This window comes from Conger conger, chromosome 3 (assembly GCF_963514075.1).
Source record: "Conger conger chromosome 3, fConCon1.1, whole genome shotgun sequence".
Classification (NCBI taxonomy): Eukaryota; Metazoa; Chordata; class Actinopteri; order Anguilliformes; family Congridae; genus Conger; species Conger conger.
The window spans coordinates 35,421,027-35,440,973 of record NC_083762.1 but is presented as its reverse complement, the minus strand read 5'-3'; the positions used below and the strand labels follow the sequence as shown (position 1 = coordinate 35,440,973).

General features: G+C 43.9%; 1 protein-coding gene across 2 annotated transcripts; it reads right to left on the bottom strand.

Annotated features, from left to right (window-relative positions):
* Positions 1 to 787: 787 nt before the first annotated feature.
* LOC133124283 (uncharacterized) lies at positions 788 to 18,887 on the bottom strand. Of its 2 annotated transcripts, none has more exons than XM_061235341.1 (6): positions 17,184 to 18,887; positions 15,842 to 15,912; positions 13,432 to 13,666; positions 9,421 to 11,111; positions 8,905 to 9,075; positions 788 to 2,068 (listed from the first exon to the last, which is right to left on the bottom strand). In XM_061235341.1, exons 1-6 carry the CDS (start codon positions 17,509 to 17,511, stop codon positions 1,967 to 1,969), a joined length of 2,598 nt encoding a protein of 865 aa, XP_061091325.1. In that variant the 5' UTR covers positions 17,512 to 18,887; the 3' UTR covers positions 788 to 1,966. The 2 variants fall into 2 exon arrangements, with proteins under 2 accessions (XP_061091325.1, XP_061091326.1); XM_061235342.1 differs by having other exon boundaries at positions 13,432 to 13,663.
* Positions 18,888 to 19,947: the final 1,060 nt, after the last annotated feature.

Sequence of the window (19,947 nt, the reverse complement as noted above, 5' to 3'; positions counted from 1 at the left end):
CACTGTTCTGACGCACTCACCTGCAAGCAAACGGCTCACTGTATAGACAGGAGAGAGAGAACCAGGTACCTATTTTACACCATGATGAGAGGTGGTGTCTATTGGATTGGTTATGGACAAACACCAGGTAACCTGAAGGTTTATCATTAATAACCTGAGGACGCCCCCAGCCAAGTTAAATCCACTTGACCACCTAGCGGTGGCCAGTTGTATCCCAATGCACAAAGTTGCCCAATTATTGTGGTGAGCACTTAGTAGCCAAAGAAAACAAAAATTGGGTGAACTTGGTTTTGAATTGAACATACCCCAGCTTTCACCACTCATTGTATAACCTAGTCACACATTAACAGTCTTGATGGCATCAGATGCTATGTATGGGTGACACATGGTATATATGAGATATATTCAAAGTAACAGCAAGACATTCTACAGGCAAGATGGTTGTTTGGTTCTGGCGACATTTTGGTTTCTTTTCACTTCATTTGAACCATCACCTGTTATTCAAAAGAAATGTGGATACACATAACGGAAAGTTTTAACAACAAACAAACTGAATATCCTGCCCTATCACAAGCTACGACCCCTAGGGCTCAGACCTACGTGTTTTGTTTTGGTAGATTAGATCATATCTAGTTCTTCGATCTCCCTTCACACTAATGATGTAATAGCTCCACCTAGAGGGATCATAAATGAGTTGCGTTTTCACACTTTTTCTGAATGACACGACAGGGTCAAGACAATGATATTCAATTCTGCACTGCATCACAACTGAAAACAGACAACTAGAGCAGTGAAAAGTATAATTTATTAAAACTATTTGTTAGTTTTGGTAGATCTAAAATTGATGTTTTCCCCACCTACAATTCCAGAATTGAAAATCAAATTTTGCACAAATATTCCTTATATTGATTAAAATGTTAAATACATTTTTAAATACAAAAGGGCAAATTGCAGCCTCCCGCTATAAGATCAAGAAAACTGCCATACTTTTTTACCATTATGTCCATTGCACATTTATAGTCACACTTCCACAATAGTTTTCCCATTTTAAATAGGCAGCATACACAAGTCTGTTATATACACTGCAGTTAACCATGCAAGTCACGCTGATGCTGTCAGACATAAAGGAGGAATAAGAATATGTATTCATCATTTCTTCGTCCCTCCTTCCTTCAAGTATTCCCAGGTCAAAGACCAAGTCATCTTCTGGCTTAACAAATATTTCTTAGGTTTAAAACAATGCTACCATTTCAGTGCATTCTTCTAAAAATGAAGTAAATAAATAATAATATTAAACCATTGGTACCAGCATTAAACATTCTCTCATTTACATTTAACTGTAACATCCAGGTCCCTGTCACCATGACAACATCAAATGTTCAAATTTAACCTCTACAGCTATGCAATTGCAAAAAAAGGCTAAGGGACAGCATCTTGACATTGTTCATTTAAATAAGAATCATGGCAGAACAATAATAAATCACCATAGTTAAACAAAACTAAATATTAAAATTAATTGAAAATCATCCCTGTATTTACAAGTCAGTCAACAGTTTCACCAAAATTTATATAGAATAAAATGTAGATGTAAGCTCATTACACCACAAATGCTATCAATACAGTTCAAACAAAACTGTTTTCTCAAATACAGGCACTTAACCTGAAATCAGGAGCTTCAAATATCACCAGCCAAGATATTTTGTGCTAAAACATTGATTCTGAATTACTCGTGTCATTTCGCACATCGCAGCCTCTCTCTGCCTCTCCGGGTATGGAGGCAGAAAAACAAGCTGTGCAACTGAAAGCAGGATCAAATGCAGAGGTGGAAGAGGGGACGATGACTCATCTTGCAAGACAGACAGTTTTAATTGGTGCTTAGGACGCTGCGATTGACAGCATGTAGGTTTCATTGGTCGGCTCTTGCCGCTCTCTCCTCGGCACTCGGTTCAGGTGACCAGTGCGCCCCTCAGGCGGCTGAGATGCAGACGCGGCATTTGTAGAGTTTTTGGTCGTGGGTTCGGATGTGGCTCTGAACGTTTCTCTGCCTGAAGAAGGTCTTGCTGCACAGCTGAGGAGAACAAGAGAGACGTACGTCCGAGGTCACATCACAATCTGTGCAGGTGCCACTCGGCTTTCACAGACTTCTCTAACATAATCCACGGTGACTGATGTTTAATCTGCTGGATATTTGGGCGGTAGAGCCCAATACAGATACATAAGAGACCGACATTTATAACCCTCAGGTGTCAATAACTCTTATCAGTCTCTATTATGTAGCTGTATTGGGCTTGACCAGCCAAATATCCAGCAGTTGTAATGTCAGTCACCGTGGAATTGCCCATAAGCTTCAGCCGAGACAGCTCTCTTAAAGGGACAGGCCCGTCCGTGTGAAAGAGAAGTGCACCTGCCCAAAACATGTACACCACCCATTTATTAAAGCAAAAAGAAAGAGAAGGATTGTTTTTGTTTTCGGTGCACGTGCAAACTTAATTTAGCTCTGTCTGGGCATTCTGATACAAACAAGCAAATAGTAAATATGTTGTTTACTATCCTTTCAAACACTTCATTAGGATAGAACGTCGGTCAGATTTAATTTGAGGATATTTCATATTGGATGGCCGCTTAGATACTACAGAACGTTTGGTACATGGTCCCCTAATATTACACAAAGTATTAAATCAGTGGTGCCAATAACTGTGGATCAACTTTGCACCAATAATTCTGGAGCCCACTGTATTACTGAGACTCAAGACTTTGCAATTGCCTGTGGAGATTGTTTTTGGGGTGTGACAACATGAGAAAGACAGCAGTGTCAATGCAAATTAAGTTGGACGTCATAGGGCACAGAAATTTAAATGAATCAGTCAGGAAATTTGCTAAAACCCTGCGGATGCCCAAATCAACAGTTTGGTTCATTATTAACAAGAACAGAAACAACTGGTGAACTCAATTATGCCAAAACACCCAGTAGACCGAGGAAGACCAGAGTCTCTATGGTGAAGAAACTCCTGCCGGCACTGGCAACGGCCCAATATATGAAAAACACTCTGCTGGATGTAGGTGTTAAAGTGTCAAAGTCTACCATATGTAGACGACTCCACCAGGAGGAGTACAGAGGGTGCACTACAAGATGCAAACCACTGATAATCCTGATGAACAGAAAGGCGAGATTACAGCCTGCAAAAAAATGCTTAGAAATTACATTTCCGATTACGTTAGGCCATACACTTCCGTTCGCATATAGGCGCGCAAATTCAGCACAAGAAAAACAAATTGCATTATGGCGGCGCCACAGCAAAAGAGGATTTTGGATTTCTTTGGCAAGGCATCAAAAAGAGCTAATCAAACTGATCAGTCAACATCAACAGCAGGTGTTGTACCTGCAGCAGCCTGTCTACGAGTTGCAGCAGCACACATCATGCTAACACTGGAGGAGAGGAGGAAGCTAGCCGCGCTAGCACACCGGAACCTGAGCCACAGCAGGTGCCAGAGCCCGTCTGAGCTGTCTATTATAGCCTTCCTAGTCCACTGTATGAGTGAATGTTGGCTGTGCGTAAAGGCGCATGGTTTCACCATGTAAACAAACAGCTGTGTGCTCTCCTGGTGGAGTTAACTGTTAGTTTGATGATCAGATACGCTTGTTGCTTTGCCTGTGAATACAGTGGATGATGCTCTTCTCATCAAGATATTTTGTAAATCTGGCTTGCATAACAGTGCAGTGCATAGCTGCTGTTGTATTATGTTTGTGTATACTATGATTGCTATTCGATCATCACCTGCTTTGCGAGTGTCCAGTGGTCACTGTATCATCAACGTTTGTGTAAATCTGGCTTTTCTATGAGCCAGTGCCCTGCTGCTGTTGTGTGCGTGTGTAGCCTATATTCTGCTTTGCGAGTGAGTAACAGTGTCAGTGGTCACTGTTTTATCATAATGTATTGCGTAAATCTGGCTTTCCTATGAGCTAGTGCCCTGATACAGCTGCTACTGTTTTGTGTGTGTGTGTGTGTGTGCGTGTGTGTGTGTAGCCTATATTTTGCTTTGCAAGTAAATAACCGTGTCAGTGGTCGCTGTATTATCATCAACGTCATACAACATTCACCCACCCAAAAAAAGAGGGGAAAAAAATAAAATAAAATAATATAGCGTCATAACCACAGCACCCCCAACTTAAAACATGTTCCCACAGGTATGCCAGAGTGATGGAAAGAGGAAAGTGTGGAGAACAAAAGGAAACGCTATGATCCAAAGCATACCACCTCATCCATGAAATATGGCGGAGGGGGTGTTATGGCTTGGGCCTGTATGGCTGCCAGTGGAACAGGCTCACTGATCTTCATCAATGATGTGAATGCAGACAGAAGTAGAACATTAATTCTGAAGTCTATAGAAATGTCTGCTCAGATAAAACCAAATGCCTCCAAACTTATTGGATGGCACTTCATCATGCAACAAGACAATGACCCGAAACATACTGCTTGATGTAGGGTTTTTGATGACCAAAAAGGGGAGTACAGGCCTGGCAGCCCATCACCAGGGAACATACCCAGCGTCTGGTGATGTTTGTGTCACAGACTTCAAGCAGTCATTGCATGCAAAGGATATGTGACCAAATATAAACAATTATTACTTTATTCTACATTATGTTGAACTGTCCAATATTGTTTTATGCCCAACTATGTACAAAAGGTTCTGTCATGTCTAAATGATTAGAATCCATCCCAACGGTGTTGGCTTCATAGACAATTGGAATACCTTTTGGGGGAGGCCTGGTCTTTTGAGAAGAGATGGTATTCACCCCTCGTGGGAGGGTGTTGCTCTTTTTTCTAGAAATTTATCGTATAGTCTCAGAAATTCAATTTCTTGACACACCAGAGCCAAGGCCAGGCAGCTGACCTTACACAGATTTCTGCTTGTTCCCAACTGCTGCCCAGGTTTCATACTATTGACCTAAATTAAGCCTTGCAAAAAAGCCCATCAAGGGTGTTTGTATGGCTAATCTAAAAAAAAAAAAAATCAGACCCTGTCATTCTACTTATAATGTGGCTAACCAAACTGACCTAAAAATTAGATTGATTAATATCAGATCACTAGCTCCTAAAGCAACTGTTGTAAATTAATGAATTACCGATCATCAAATTGAAATCCTATGTTTAACTAAAACTTGGCTTAAAACTGATGAATATATTGCCCTAAATGAATCCACCAGGACTGCAAATGCTTTATAAATCAGCTCCCAGACTCGTTTGTTCATACACAACTAGCATTAACTCAATTGATCAGCTGACTCACAACATAAATAACATACTTTGCAGAACCCTGGATACTATCGCACCTCTTAAGAAGAGAAAAGTTGGCCATAAGAAATTAGCACCTTGGTACAACGACCATACTCGTGCTCTCAAGCAAGCTTCACGCCAACTTCATCTACGAAATTGCAGGTATTCCTCCATGCCTGGAAAGACAGTCTACTAACCTATAAACATGCCCTCTCCACAGCATGTTGATCATATTTCTCTACCTTAATTGATGAAAATAGAAACAATCCTAGGCACCTGTTTAAAACTGTTGCCAGATTTACTAAGAATCATGTTGATCCCTGTGTCTCAATATCGTTTAGTAGCAATGATTTCATGAATTTCTTTGATGACAAAATTTTAAAAATCAGGGACAAGATTCAAAGTTCTTCTGCCACCCCTCCCTATAGGGTCTGTCCTTCCATCCACTCAACACACAGATGCACAATCCTCGGAACAACTGATGGCCTATCTGAACTCTTTTACTCCAATAGAGCTCATTGAATTTAATACCATAGTTAATTCTTCAAAATCTTCTACTTATCCCAACAAAGCTTTGGAAGGAGCTACTACCAGTGATTGGAGCACCACTCCTACATATTGTCAATGCTTCTTTAGCATCTGGACACATTACATTGCATTACATTATTGGCATTTGGCAGACGCTCTTATCCAGAGCGACGTACAGTTGATTAGACTAAGCAGGAGGCAATCCTCCCCTGGAGCAATGCAGGGTTAAGGGCCTTGCTCAAGGGCCCAACGGCTGTGCGGATCTTACTGTGGCAACACCAGGATTAGAACCACCGACCTTGCAGGTCCCAGTCATGTACCTTAACCACGATGCTACAGGCCGCCCCACATACCACACTTTGAGTCATCAAACCACTTCTTAAGAAGCTTGATGGAAGCTTGTCTTAAAGACATAAAGAAATGGATGAATCATAACTTTCTTTTGCTAAACTCAGATAAGACTGAGATAATGGTAGTGGGGCCCAAGTCCTTGAGATGTAAATGATCTGATGATATGCCAAACATTGATGGAATTTGCATCACTTCAAGTGCTGTCATCAAAGACCTTGGTGTTACTTTTGATCCAGATCTTGCGTTTGATGCACATATTAAAAACATCTCTCAGGTTGCTTTTTATCACTTGAGGAATATCTCCAAAATTTTGTCCCTAAATTATGCAGAAAAGCTAGTGCATGCTTTTGTTACCTCAAGATTAGATTACTGCAATGCTCTTTTGTCTGGATGTGCAAATTCCTCTCTGAAAGGGCTCCAGCTAATTCAAAATGCAGCAGCTCGTATTCTTACTAGAACAAGGAGATTTGAGCACATCAGCCCAGTGTTAGCTTCACTTCACTGGCTGCCTGTTAAATTCCGAATAGATTACAAAATACTACTTCTGACTTTTAAAGCCTTACATGGGCTTGCCCCTCTGTATTTAAATGTACTTAATCCTTATACTCCCTCCCAAATACTCTGTTCGCAGGGTGCAGGCCTCCTTGTTATTCCTAGAATAACTAAAAGTTCCATATGTGGCAGAGCCTTTTCCTATCGTGCTCCTTTCCTGTGGAACAAATTGCCTGCTCATGTTCGGGGTGCAGACACCATCACCTTATTTAAAGCTAGGCTAAAAACGAATCTCTTTAATCTGTCCTATAGTTGAGGGGCAGGAGTGGGTGGCTGGCATAAGCTATAGAGTCTCTGGTGGACTTGGCGGTCAGTGCTGTCAGTGGATCATTGTTGGTAGTGCTGTGTTAAGCATAACCAGTCATGGTCTGGTGGCGACCGTCCCAAGCCTACCCTCATGGCTGTGTTGGCCTCTGCCTCGGTTTCCCTTAGCTATGCTGCCATAGCCTTATTCTGCCAGGGTTCTCCTTATCGCACGCAGGTAGCTCTCCCTCCTGCTGTGATTGACCAATTACTATCTGGACCCCCTAACAATGTTACTTTCCTCTTCTTCCGCTAGCCCAACTTTTCCTGCGCACACCCCCTCCTGGCCCGGAGTTCCAGCCCAAGACCAGCTGTACAACTCCCTCCTGCCACTGCTGATTCGACTGTAGCACCACGGCCGTCCCCTTGACTGACAGTGCCACCCATTGGTGTTCCTGCCATCCCTCAACCTCATCTCCGCTTCAAGTTATTGGACATTATGTACTTTTATTTAATCTGGTTTTCTGTTTAAAACCATTGTTTCTACAAACCGGTGTCAACCAGCGGCAGATGGGTTCCCCTACTGAGTCAGGTTCTGCTCAAGGTTACTTCCTGTTTCCAGGGAGTTTTTCCTTGCCACTGTTGCCCTAGGCATACTCTTGGGGTCCAGCTTCTCTGTAAAGCTGCTTTGCGCCAAAGGCCCTTTGTAAAAAGCACTATACAAATAAAATTGAATTGAATTTAATATGAATGTAAATACCCTCAAATTAAAGCTGACAGTCTGCACTTCATCCTCATTGCCATTATATTCTTTCAAACTCAAAGTGCTAGAGTATAAAACCAAAAGAACAAAAAATGTGTCACTGTCCAATGACTTTCTTGACCTGTTCTGAAAACTGTGCCAATTTAAGTACCTAGACAGACCAGTATATTTTTTTCACTGTCACTACTCCAGATAGTCGTGATAAAAACAGCAAGCCTCCTAAACCAGGGCTGCCCAATCCTGTTTCTGGAGGTCTATTATCCTGTAGGTTTTCATTTGAACCCCGATTTTGCACACTTGATTCTACCAACAGCTCTCTAGCTGTTGAATAAATCTGCTTTGTTTGAGTGGGAGTGAGCACCTGCAGGACAGGAGATAACATAACAAAACATAAGGTAATGGCGAGAACAGGCCATTCAGCCCAATAATGCTCGCCTTTTCATACCCCTAAGTGTACCTACTACCTAAATAACCTAAATAAAATCTAACACTGTATCAAGCCTGGTCTTGAAAACCCTCAGTGTTTCTGCCTCCACTACATGCGGTGGCAAGCTATTCCACACATTGACCAGTCGCTGTGTGAAAAAATAGTTTTGAATGTCTGTACGGAATTTCTCCTTAGCCAATTCCCATTTAATTAATTTAGAAGCCTCAATCAAATCCCCCCTTAGCCTCTTTTTACTAAGCTTAAAGAGAGGAGAGCATCCTAAGTCTATCCTCGTAAACACGGAGGCAATCTGGTTGCCCTTTTCTGAACCTTTTCTAGTGCCTCTATGTCCTTCTTATCATGCGGTCCCCAGGACTGCACACAGTACTCCAAGTGTGGTCTAGCAAGAGTATTGTATAAGGTGAGTATAACTTCCTTGGACTTATAATCAATACCCCTGGCTATGTATCCTAATATCCTATTGGCCTTCTTTACTGCTACCGCACATTGACTAGAACCCAAAAGGCTTTGGTGAACTATGACCCCAAAGTCTTTTTCCACTTGAGCACTATCCAATTTTGTACCCCCCATCTCCAGAAACAGGGTTGAGCAGCCCTGTCCAAAGACATCTCTGCGTGATGTTATCACAGCCACCTGCAGAGGTGTCATTCCCAGAGTGAGAGAGAGAGAGAGAGAGAGAGAGAGAGAGAAGGGTCAGAAGGGTGAGGGAGGTAGAGAGGAGGGAGAGGGAGAGATGCACATACAGGGCAGGGCCAGTGCTTTCCCTCAATGTGGCGGATTTGGTGCATTATTAGGGAGTCGCAGTTCCGGTACTTGGCCCTGCACTGGACACAGGTGTGTGATGTGACAGGGGTGCGGCCCTTCCAGCAGGCCCTGCGAGGAGACTCCATCAGCGGGAGCAGCTTGTGTCGTTTCTGAACAGAGAAATAAAACGTTGATACACCAATCAGGCACTCATGTTAAACAGAGGCTTTTCATTACATTAAGTTGAAATTGTTGTTATTATGGCTTTACATTTAACAAATAGACCACTGCTCACAGAAACACCCTAAGTCACATCGGAAAATTGATGTGTGAGGTCACAGGGGGAACACAAACAGAACAGCACTGTCATGTCTAAATGATTAGAATCCAGCACTGAAATATTAGATTCTGAATCAAAGGAAATTATCAGATGACTCTGTGGAATACGTAATTAACTGTTATTTACTCCATCCATTGTGTATTGGTAAATAATAACTGATGAATAACTACTGTACCTTTGGTAGATACCCTCCGACCTTCGCCGTCCCCGAACAGGCCAGGTTGGGTCTGTGGGAGGCGTCCACACCCCTTTCCTTTCGCCGAGGTCCAGAGGCCTCACCCCTGGGCAGCAGCTGCTTGATGGAACGGGTCAGGCAAACGCCCACGCTCTCCGCCTCCCTCTTCAGCCCCGGGGGACGGCAGAACTCAAACAGGAAGCCGGGGTCCAGCAGCTTCACGGGGGGCTTGCTCCGACGCTTGCCCAGCTCTGTTGTCACGCCATGGGGGTTGCTCACAGGGACAGGGTCCACCGGCTCCTCTTTAATGGCCCCTCGCCACCAGGGGGAGTAGCCGTCCGCCCTTGCCTCGCCGGTGTAGTCGCGTGTCGTCGGACCAACCGACCGGGCGTTGCCGGCAGTTCTCCTGCCAGCTCCAACCAATCCAACCAATACGTCCAGTGCGCACCGGGCTCTGTGGGAGGGGGAGTGCTCCCCCTGGTGGCAGCCCTGTGCGCTGCACGTGGAGATGCTGTGAGGCGAAATGACGGCAGCGGTCGGCTCCCTCTTCACTCGGACAGGTTTCCTGCGCAGAGCGCGGGACCCGGGCTCAACCTTTCTGGCGCGGAGGCGGGGTAGGTTCTGTAGGGGGGCATCCCTGATTCTGACCGAGCGTCTCAGCTCCCTGCGCTGGGGGGGTGGCACCCGGTCGGTCGGGCTCAAGCCATGCCTCTCTCTTCTCTCGAGCCCCGCCTCCACCGCCGCAGCAGGTCCCGGGGGCTCCGCATCTCTGGCCCTCGGCAGGAGAGCGGAGGCGCTTCTGCCGTCACCGGGGAAACGGGTTGGTGGGGTGGGGCGGGGAGTGCGGGGGGTGGTCTGAGCGTAGCTGAGGACCTTCAGCCTGCGCAGGCGCTGCTTCTGCTGCCAGCCTGCGGGCTGCACTGGGTCCGGCAGCAGGGACTTCCTCTGCAGACCCAGCACGCTCAGTAGCCTGTACTTCTCCTGCACGTTGGGGCTCGCCACCTCCTCCTCCACCGGTTCCTCCTTCACCAGGCTCACCCCCGACACCGGACCCTGTCCCAGTCCCGCCACTTCCGAGCTCCGCCTCCGTTTAGTGGAGGAAGGGGCAGGGCCTAGCCCTGGGGGGTGCGGGTCCAGGGGGGCGGTGTCGGAGCGCAGGACGCGAGCGGGCATCCGGCGAGCTCCCGGTGGAAGAGCCCGGGAGCTGCGGGACTCTCTGGGCTTGATGGACGGGGATTTGAAGTCGATCAGCTTGAGCCGATGGGCGGGGCTATGATGCATGTGGGGGGGGGGCAGCCCGTTCATGCCCAGTCGAGAGCGGGTAGACGGCCTTCCCGTGCTCAAACTCCCGGACGGATTATCACACGCAGTCAGGACGTGCTCTCGGGGCCGGGGGCATTTCTGAGAGGTTCTGACAGACTCCTCCGCCATGGCGAAGCTTCTCTGTTTGTGCAAACCCGCCAGCCCAGCCCGGTTCTCCCGCTGGCTGTCGGCGAGCTCCAGTGAGACGGCTCTGCCCCTGCTGCGCCTGGCCTGGTGCTCGCTCTGGAGAGCGCTGCAGGCCTCCACGGCAGCCCACATACGGAAGTGCCGAGCCAGGGTGGACACCTCCCCCAGGGACTCCGCCTGCACCGACAGCGTGGAGCTGTAGGAGAACTCCAGCAGAGGCAGGAAGAGCTCCTCACTGAAACCTGCAGGACGGGCAGGGGGACAAGGAGTCCGTCAGCTCACTCCACTCAAGTAGTTTTCATTCTTACAACCAATTCGCTGAATACCGATGAGCCTGAACTAGGTGCGTCCAGATTACAGGGTAACATGCGTAAGCCAGCTAAATAAATCAGAGAGCATTCAAAGCAAGGGAAGAACAGTACAGTTCCAAGATTAATGAGGTAGAATATTGTAAAATGAGAGGGGGGGGGGGGGGGGGGGGTTTGTAGATAAAGGGATCTTTGAAAAGAACATCCCAAGATGCAGAAAGCAAGTAAGTTCAGTTTGGTTCAACAGATTCCTATAATGGTGATGCGTAGCCAAATAGTCTAAATTGTTTTCCATCAAAATCAGCTTAAGCTGGGCACAGCTAGGCAAACCGTAGGCTATCAGTGACAGTATTGTGACACAACCAATGCTCGGTTTTATTTTAGTAGACGGATAAACAATTAACTAAACAAATGCATGTGACCATATAAATTATTGTGAAGAGGAGAATCTATGATTTATTGCGATACCAACATTCTCCAGTTATTAAGAAAGCTATGACCATTTAAATATGAACTGTCATCAAACCGTGTTTATTTGCATAAATAACTAGAACGGTAGCAATCCCAGTTCATTACAGAACATTCATTCAGACATTAGCCTACTCATAAATTATCTTGAACGATAAGCAGAACATAGGCAAGTCTTTGTGTTTGTAGGCGACCTTTGTGCAGAAAACTCATTGTTGATCTAAAGTTAGACAGATTGCTTTGAATCGAATAGCTGATTGCTGATTTATTCAACACTCTCGGCAAGTCGCTCATCTGCCAGGGTCAGAGTCAAAAAATATTCTGCTATGAGTTCTGCCCACTGCTTGTTAGTTGTAGCTCCTTTGACAGTGACTGGGTTTAAAACCATCTCCTCTCATTTTTTTTAAACAAATCTAGCTAGTGAACCTAATTTCCCTGAAGTAACTTTAAAGTTGAGTAAAATTTCAATGTGAATAAATTTTTTCCACCATTTACACATTTGGTCGACATTTTCATAAAATGGATTATCAAGTGAACTACAATACATGAAGTGAATTGCAATTGATTTGTCATGCTAAATTCGAGCTTCAATACTACTCTCTAGTTTGTAACTGAATGGCGAGTGTAGATGAGCTGAATGACCTTTTCCTGTCATTACGTGCTTTTATAGTATAACAGAGGCAAGATTGACTAGACGAGTCACTCTTGTGCTATGTCAGAGGGACAAACTCCCCTTCTGAAATCCTTGCTCCCTGAGCGATACTGTGGTCAACTGTATTCCACCTCGTACTAGAGCAGTGCTCAAAATAATGATACAATATATGGTAACCTACACCATAAGGAAAATTCCCAACGCCCTACAAGCTAGCTAAATAGAAGAGGAGAAACAGTCTTTCATGTTTTTTTAATACTCTTTAGTGCTGTTATTTAGCCCATATTAGCTATTGTATGTTCTTATTTGTTTAACAATGATCATATCATGAAGCCTATTATTTCACGTGTGTAGATAGTTTTGCAAGGAACTGCACGGTCGTGACACAAGCGCACCCTACACTGTGTAATTGATGGGAGAGTATTTATATACTGTACCTCCAAATACAGACCTTGTATCTGCGTTTTTTGACTCTGAGGAAGACGGCATAGATGTCCAAACACCAGTCTCCCCTGTCTATTAAACAGTGTATATTGCTCTGAGCTCTGTGTTCTCCCTTGTTTCTAGTCTGGGTAAGGAGTCTCTTACAGGCTATATCGTAACCTACTTCTTGATGATACACCTCCTTCGTAATCCATATGTTCGCATTTCCTGGAAATATGTTTTTAACACTAGAAATGTTTTCGATACGGCAATCACTGTATGGATAAATGTATAGTTTTTAGATGCATGAAACATTTGTATAACCTATGAGAAGCCATTCAAATGGCAAATGCTTTAGTTCCAGCATTAAAACTAACTGAGCATGAATTACTCGTTTCATTATAATTCACTGTGCCAGAGGCAATGTAACAGTGCCATCCTTTCACCCACCAGAGACGGGAGAGACACAGGATGGAGTGGAGTTCCACACAGCCAACACAATTTTTAAAGACCCTTCACAAGGACAAATACAAGAAAACAGCCCACAAGCATTACAGAAAGGCTCAAGAAATACACGGGCAAACTGATCTCCTTTACAGAGAGAAAAGGGGGACCAAGCTGAATTAGAAAAAATGAAAGAGATTAAATGAGAAAGGGAGAAAAAGGACAGAGAGGACAGAAGAGAAAGAGATGAGAAGGGCAACATCTCACCAGTGAGGTCAACGTCAGCCTGTAGGCCAGGTGCTGAGTCCATCTCTGTGAAGATCTCCTGGAAGTGCTCGCTTACGGCTGCCAGCACGGCACGGTGGGCAGGGAGGGAGCGGCTGCCTGTCTTCAGAGTGATGTCACAGAACAGCCCCGCCTTCTGCTGGCCCCTCAACTTGTGGAGCACACTGTTGCCATGGGATGTGAGCGTCCTAGAAACACAGGGCTCAGGCCATGCCTGCTGGGGATTAAAAAACCATAGAGAAAACCCAACTGCAGCTGAGTGACCAACCTCAAAATAAACTGCAAAGAAATCGTCACTTTTGTGCAAGACGGAAAAACCAAACCTCCTCTGTGGCTGCAAGGTAACATAAAGCTTGTAAAGTGTAAGCCAGAGGTCATAGTGAAATTTAAATTGTGTGAGGCGAATTTATATTGCTAAATTTTGCACCCTACCCACTTAAACGGCAGGACACTTACTGAAGCTCAAGAGCACTACATCAGGGGCTGGTCGTACTCCAGAATGTACTGTCACATCAGACATAAAATGTGTGCAAACTTAGGCATTATAAATTGCACCAATTGGGTACAGTGCTGCATCAGGGTGTAAATTTTACACCTAGGACTTTCAGACCATTCTGCTTTGTGCTCTATGCAAAATAACAAAAATAACCTCTGAATATGGTGCAGCTCATTTGTACATTGCACAACCAGTATGCTTTAACACACAATATATTAATATAATATAAAATAAATATTAAAAGACGGGACAAATCCTGTTGACATAGGCCTATATGGGGACAGTGAGTTGACTGAATGGGCGATTTGCCTTCAGTCAGGCCTTCAGAAAGTGAAATGCATGTACAATCGGACTGAAGTCAGGTGATTGAGCTGGCAAGTCAAGGACACTTTTCTGCCACAAAAAACTCATTGGTTGCTTTGGCTGTACTCTATGTTTTGGATCATTGTCCTGCTGCATGATGAAGCATTGTCCAATGAGTTTTGAGGCATTTGCCTGGATCTGAGCAGACAAGATGTTTCTGTATACTTCAGCAGTTTCAGTGGCAGTCATACATGCCCAAGTTATAACACTACCTCCACCATGTTTGACAGATGAGGTGGTATGGGTTTGGGTTAGGGTTAGGGTTCCAACACTCTGGAACAGGTTAATCTTTGACTCATCTGTCCATAACACTTTTTCAGAATTCTACAGGTTTTTTAATGTCCGTTTTTGCAAACCATTTTGCGATATTATATTCTTCAGGCTTGCCAAGGTTTGCAGATTGTGGTCAACCCTCTGAGGTTATGCCGGCAAAGTCTTCTCTTGATGATCGTCTTTGACACATCTATGCCTACATCCTGGAGAGTGTTCTTAAATGGTAAATGGTAAAGGGTTGGCATTTATATAGCGCCTTTATCCAAAGTGCTGTACAATTGATGCTTCTCATTCACCCATTCATACACACACTCACACACCAACGGCGATTGGCTGCCATGCAAGGCGCCGACCAGCTCATCAGGAGCATTTAGGTGTCTTGCTCAGGGACACTTCGACACAGCCCGGGCAGGGATTGAACCCATGTTCTTGATCTTGAAGAGTTATAAAGGGATTTTTCTTCACCATTCAAAGGATTCTTCTGTCATCCACTACACTGGTCTTCTATGGTCTACCTGGTTGTTTACCATTGCTGAGCTCACCAACATGTTCTTGCTTCTTTCTTAACACACAAAACCATTGATTCTGACACACCTACTTTTTTGGCTATGTTTGATTAATTTATTCTGATTTCTCAGCCTTTGGTTCTCATATTGAGAGACAACAGCAACAACAACGGCAGATTGCACTCCTAGAATTAACTCCAGACCTTTTGCTAGCTCTTTTATGCATTAACTAAAGATGAAACAGAACACACAAAAACATTTGAGCAGCCAATTGTCCAATTACTTTTGGGCCCCTAAAAGAAGGTGGGGGGATGTATAAAAAGGCCTGCAACTATTATTTTAACTATTTTCTTGGAGTACAGAGCAAACACAACAAAAATGTGTCACTGTTCAAATATTTATGGACGACACTGTAGCAGCACTAAGATTTTATGTTAATTGTGCTTTTCAGACTAGGCTACTTTAGGGGATACGATTAATGGAAACAAATCAAGCACTAGTATTATTGTAGCAAAACAACGTGCACTGCCTTGCTACATTTCTACAATATAAAGCATCACCATGAAAGCTCATCGTCTATGCTAGACGTAGCAGCACCTAGTCAGATTTTTATAAGGTGCAACAGGCATACATACTGAACATAATGTTGAACATAGCAATGTCAAACAAGTATCCTTCTGGTTAAAAGCCTAATTCTGCAAATTTTACATTGTATTGCTCCGATATCCCTTTAGTTGCATGGCTGAGCACTTACATTGCACCTCTTCTTCTGTGCTTGGCACTCCTGGCATCCCAGAACATACTCTCGGACATGGAAGTACATTCCTACAGAGACAGAACACAGTGACATAATGGGGAGTAATCTCATTGTGCTGGAACGTTATAATTCAATAAAGACAGTCCATGGAAGTTTGGGTATTAATTGAAGCAGGTGAGAGCACTGCATGGCACACAGCCTCCACTTAAGGTGCTCAGTTGCACTGAGAAAGAAACAGAATTATTGTGCAAAGGGAGCGATAATTATATCCCTGACCACTGGCCTTTCCTTAGAGTTAGTTACCAGCTTGTATATGGTGACAGAGGGATACACATGTAAATATTCAATGGAGGACACCCTAGTGTACAGTAATCAGACTGAAATTGTGCTTTGAGTCTGGGAATCCAATATTTATGATAAACCTGAAACACATTTTTCTTCGACAAAATAGTTGAAAGGATTGTTCACAGTCAATTCACAAGAAAGCAGAGAGCACACCATGTTTTGGCTGATCAAAAAAGAGCATCCAGGATTTCAACTGTAACCAAGAGGGACAAATACATAATACAGTAAAGATGGAAACAGGCTATGTAGTTCGAAGCTGAATTCAATTAAATTGTTTAAAACCGAGCCCTTGTCCCCCTAAAACTGAAGCAGACAAAGCTACAATCTGGCTTAAGTATTTTTTTTAAAGAGAAAGCTGCAAGTTAGCCCACTTTTCCCCGTCTTATCCAATACAGAAGCAGTACCGGTCTTCTTTTGCCTAGGTCTAGTGAAGTGTGCTTTAGTAACAAACCCAAAATGCAACATGTGATTCACAGATTAGGCGTAGATTCCTTGTAGTTAATACAGTATTAGTAGATGCTATCGAGCTGATTAAATTAAGTTCCCCCACATTCCCAACAATAGGGACAGGAGCAGGAACGGAGCAGCCTACACTTGTGTAGCGTGGAGGTCGCCTACTGGATACTTGGCTGTGTTACACATTTGTTTTCATCATAGACGTATGCTGTAGCCAACTGCCGAAAGGTCCATCGCCACTGAACTAAAAAAAACAAAAAACAAGACATTCCGATAAAACTAAATACTAGTGGCCACAGAACAGACGATTAGCAACTTGTTTCGAGAGGCAGAACGGATATCAAGCAAGCCGATTTAGCTCGCGCTGACATTGCTCGGCACGCAGTCGGCAGATCATAGGGCAGGGCGCGCTCTTCCCTTCCAGGACTCAATTCGCACCAGCACTGGGGAACACACGGAATGTGATGTACTTGCAGTAGCCTAGTAACACTACTCTGTTCAGTTAATTCGAGTCGAGTAGGCTATCGCCAACACCAACCTTCCCACCAGTAGTTTTCTTCTACAAATCTGTAGGTATCCTCCAAGGTGTGGTGCCTCTTCCCCTTCAGATGAAACGTGGCGATCGCGTTCAGTCGTCTGTCCTTGTCTAACACCTCTCTATAATTGGTGTTCCCCTTTTCCAACTTTTTGCGATGCAACACACCGCCAATTATTTCGAAATATGGCGAAGAAGCCACCACTGACGTCGACGCAATACCCTGCATGGCATCGAGATCCTGGGCAAGTTCCTGCTTTGTGCCCAAAAAATGTTTGTTACCAAAAGTGTCATTAGCGTAGTGTGCGTTGTAGATGCAGTCGCCGGCCATTTCACCGACTTCACTCTTCACAAGGGGCTTTGCCTTGTACGTTTCCGTCTACCTTGCTCCTCTGATCTGTAAATGCGGTAGTTACAGCCTTTCACTCCAGCCTATCCGTATTAATGAGTGATGTTCTTATAATCGCGCGTTGTCACGCTCAAAAATAGCCGACTCGTCCTGCACGTAGTCTCTGCTGTTTAAAGTCCTCCACAAACTTTTCATATTCGGTCTAAATGCGACATTTTAGCTTTAGAACCAGTATTATTAGCTACAACCTATCTAAGCGGTCACTGTACATTGTTTGCTGTGTGAATCGCACAAAATGTTGGCAAAACTATATGCATCTTCATCTTGGTAAATTAAAATACCGCAACACCATTTGAGAAGTTGCAAACGCAATGCATATCCCTGACAGATGCATAACAATTGTCACACATGCGTTCATGGCAACATAGTAGCCTAGTTCAAATTAAGTTTTCCATTTCTACATCTCGAAGGCTAACTAGGCATTTGATAATGACCCAAACCAAACATTTGTTGGTTATTCTGCGTCAAGATGATAACGGTTTGGATCAAAAGGTAGCCAAATGTTATCACCGACTCTGGATACTGTATTGGCAATACGTCAGACTATTTATTGTGACTGTAGCCTATAGCTACTTTACAAACCGTAACAGAAAAGATATTTATACCAAGCTAGTTTTGTTATCCTGTTGTACGGATCATTTCTGTGCCGCTGTAAAATGTTCATTTCGGAACTAGCAAGACAGTCTATGACGTTTTAGCGGTTTCTAATATAATAACAGTCACAGAAAACCATGATGTAACTTATAGGCTTATATTACCTGAATAGCTATCTACCTCGGGGACACAAACTATGCTGTCGTGCAAAAATGTGCTAACTTGCAAAAAAATCTATCAATTAACCAGCAATTATTCCTCTTTAGAATTAGTTCTGAATAGAAATGGAATATAGGAAAATAATGTAACCTAGCTAGATAGTATCCTCAACAGACAATGAGATAATGAAACCTAACAAATAGTCTGTCAGTCAAACCAGCAAATCAACTTGCTTGCTGCTGCCGCCCCTCTCTAATAACTTAACGTTAGCTAGCGTTGCTAAGGTTTCTTTAGCTAACGTTAGCTTGCGAACCACATAGCCTAGTGCAGGCTGTCTGACTGGTTAGCTACGGTGCATCGAGTCAAACAAGGTAAACCTTGTAAACCACGAGATGCCTTCCTGAAACCACGAAACATACTGTAAATAAAGTCATGACTTCAAGTACATAAATTCTGTCACGGTCGTTGCTTTCAATTCAGATGTCTCTCCTTTTGCGTAGTCATATGATCCAGTAATCCAATTCTTTAACTCGTAACCTTCTTTAGTTGCCACATGACAACCTAGCCTCATTCAGACATCATCAATATTCCCCCTCCTCCGTCAATGCCTATTAGTGGACTCTTTTAAGATTTTCCTACCCAGGACAATATGATTGGTTATTACAGTTGTCATTCATTTTGTATGGTTTATTTTTTGCCTCTTCTTTCTTCTATGTCAAGATAGGTTGCTGACATCAGCGCTGTCTTTTTAATGCGCGTTGGCTGACTAGATATTTGTTGTAAAATAACAATGTAGAAGTATAGTCTCGAATGTACTTGCAGTAAAATGATCACCAGCGCGCCATCTGGTTTAGACCATTAAAGTCAAATGCTAATAAAACATACTTTACTATAGGCCTAATTGAAAAGTAAACCACTAGCCTACTTCACGTTTAATTTGATAGGCTTTAATTTGATAGTAGCCTAAATTTGATAGTAGCTAATACATTAATTCATTATTCACTCATTATTCTAACATGCTTATCCTGAACAGGGGGCTGGAGCCTATCCCAGCATACATTGGGCAACAGGCAGGAATACACTCTGGACAGGTCGCCAGGCCATCGCAGGGCACACACACCATTCACTCACCCACTCACCCACTCATGCCTACAGGCAATTTAGATTCTCCAATCAGCCTAATCTGCATGTCTTTGGACTGTGGGAGGAAAGCGGAGTACCTGGAGGAAACCCACACGAACACGGGGAGAACATGCAAACTCCACACGGAGAGGCCCCGGCCGACGGGGATTCGAACCCAGAACCTCCTTGCTGTAGGGCGGCAGTGCTACCCACTGCACCATCCGTGCCGACCTTGCTAATACAGCAATAATGAATAGAAAGTTAGGTTGGATATTGTGTAGGCTGCATGTTGTGTTGTTAAACAGCTTTATCTATTCAACATTGAATTATGTACCACCAGGCAATGTAGTGTTTTCATTTATTTTGACATACAGTACTACCATCAGGAAAATGAAGAGGGCAGGTGTGTTTTCTGGTGATGAATCTTATGACAGTGCCATAGTAGGTCTAACTACCACATCAACAACCTTACTGTACTCAAGT

Coding starts and splice junctions, on each gene's coding strand:
- LOC133124283 (XM_061235341.1), bottom strand. CDS start 17,511: ATGGCCGGCGACTGCATCTACAACGCACACTACGCTAATGACACTTTT. Junction 13,667..15,841: donor CACAGAAGAAGAGGTGCAAT/GTAAGTGCTCAG, acceptor TTTAATCCCCAG/CAGGCATGGCCTGAGCCCTG. Junction 11,112..13,431: donor GGCTGACGTTGACCTCACTG/GTGAGATGTTGC, acceptor CCCGTCCTGCAG/GTTTCAGTGAGGAGCTCTTC.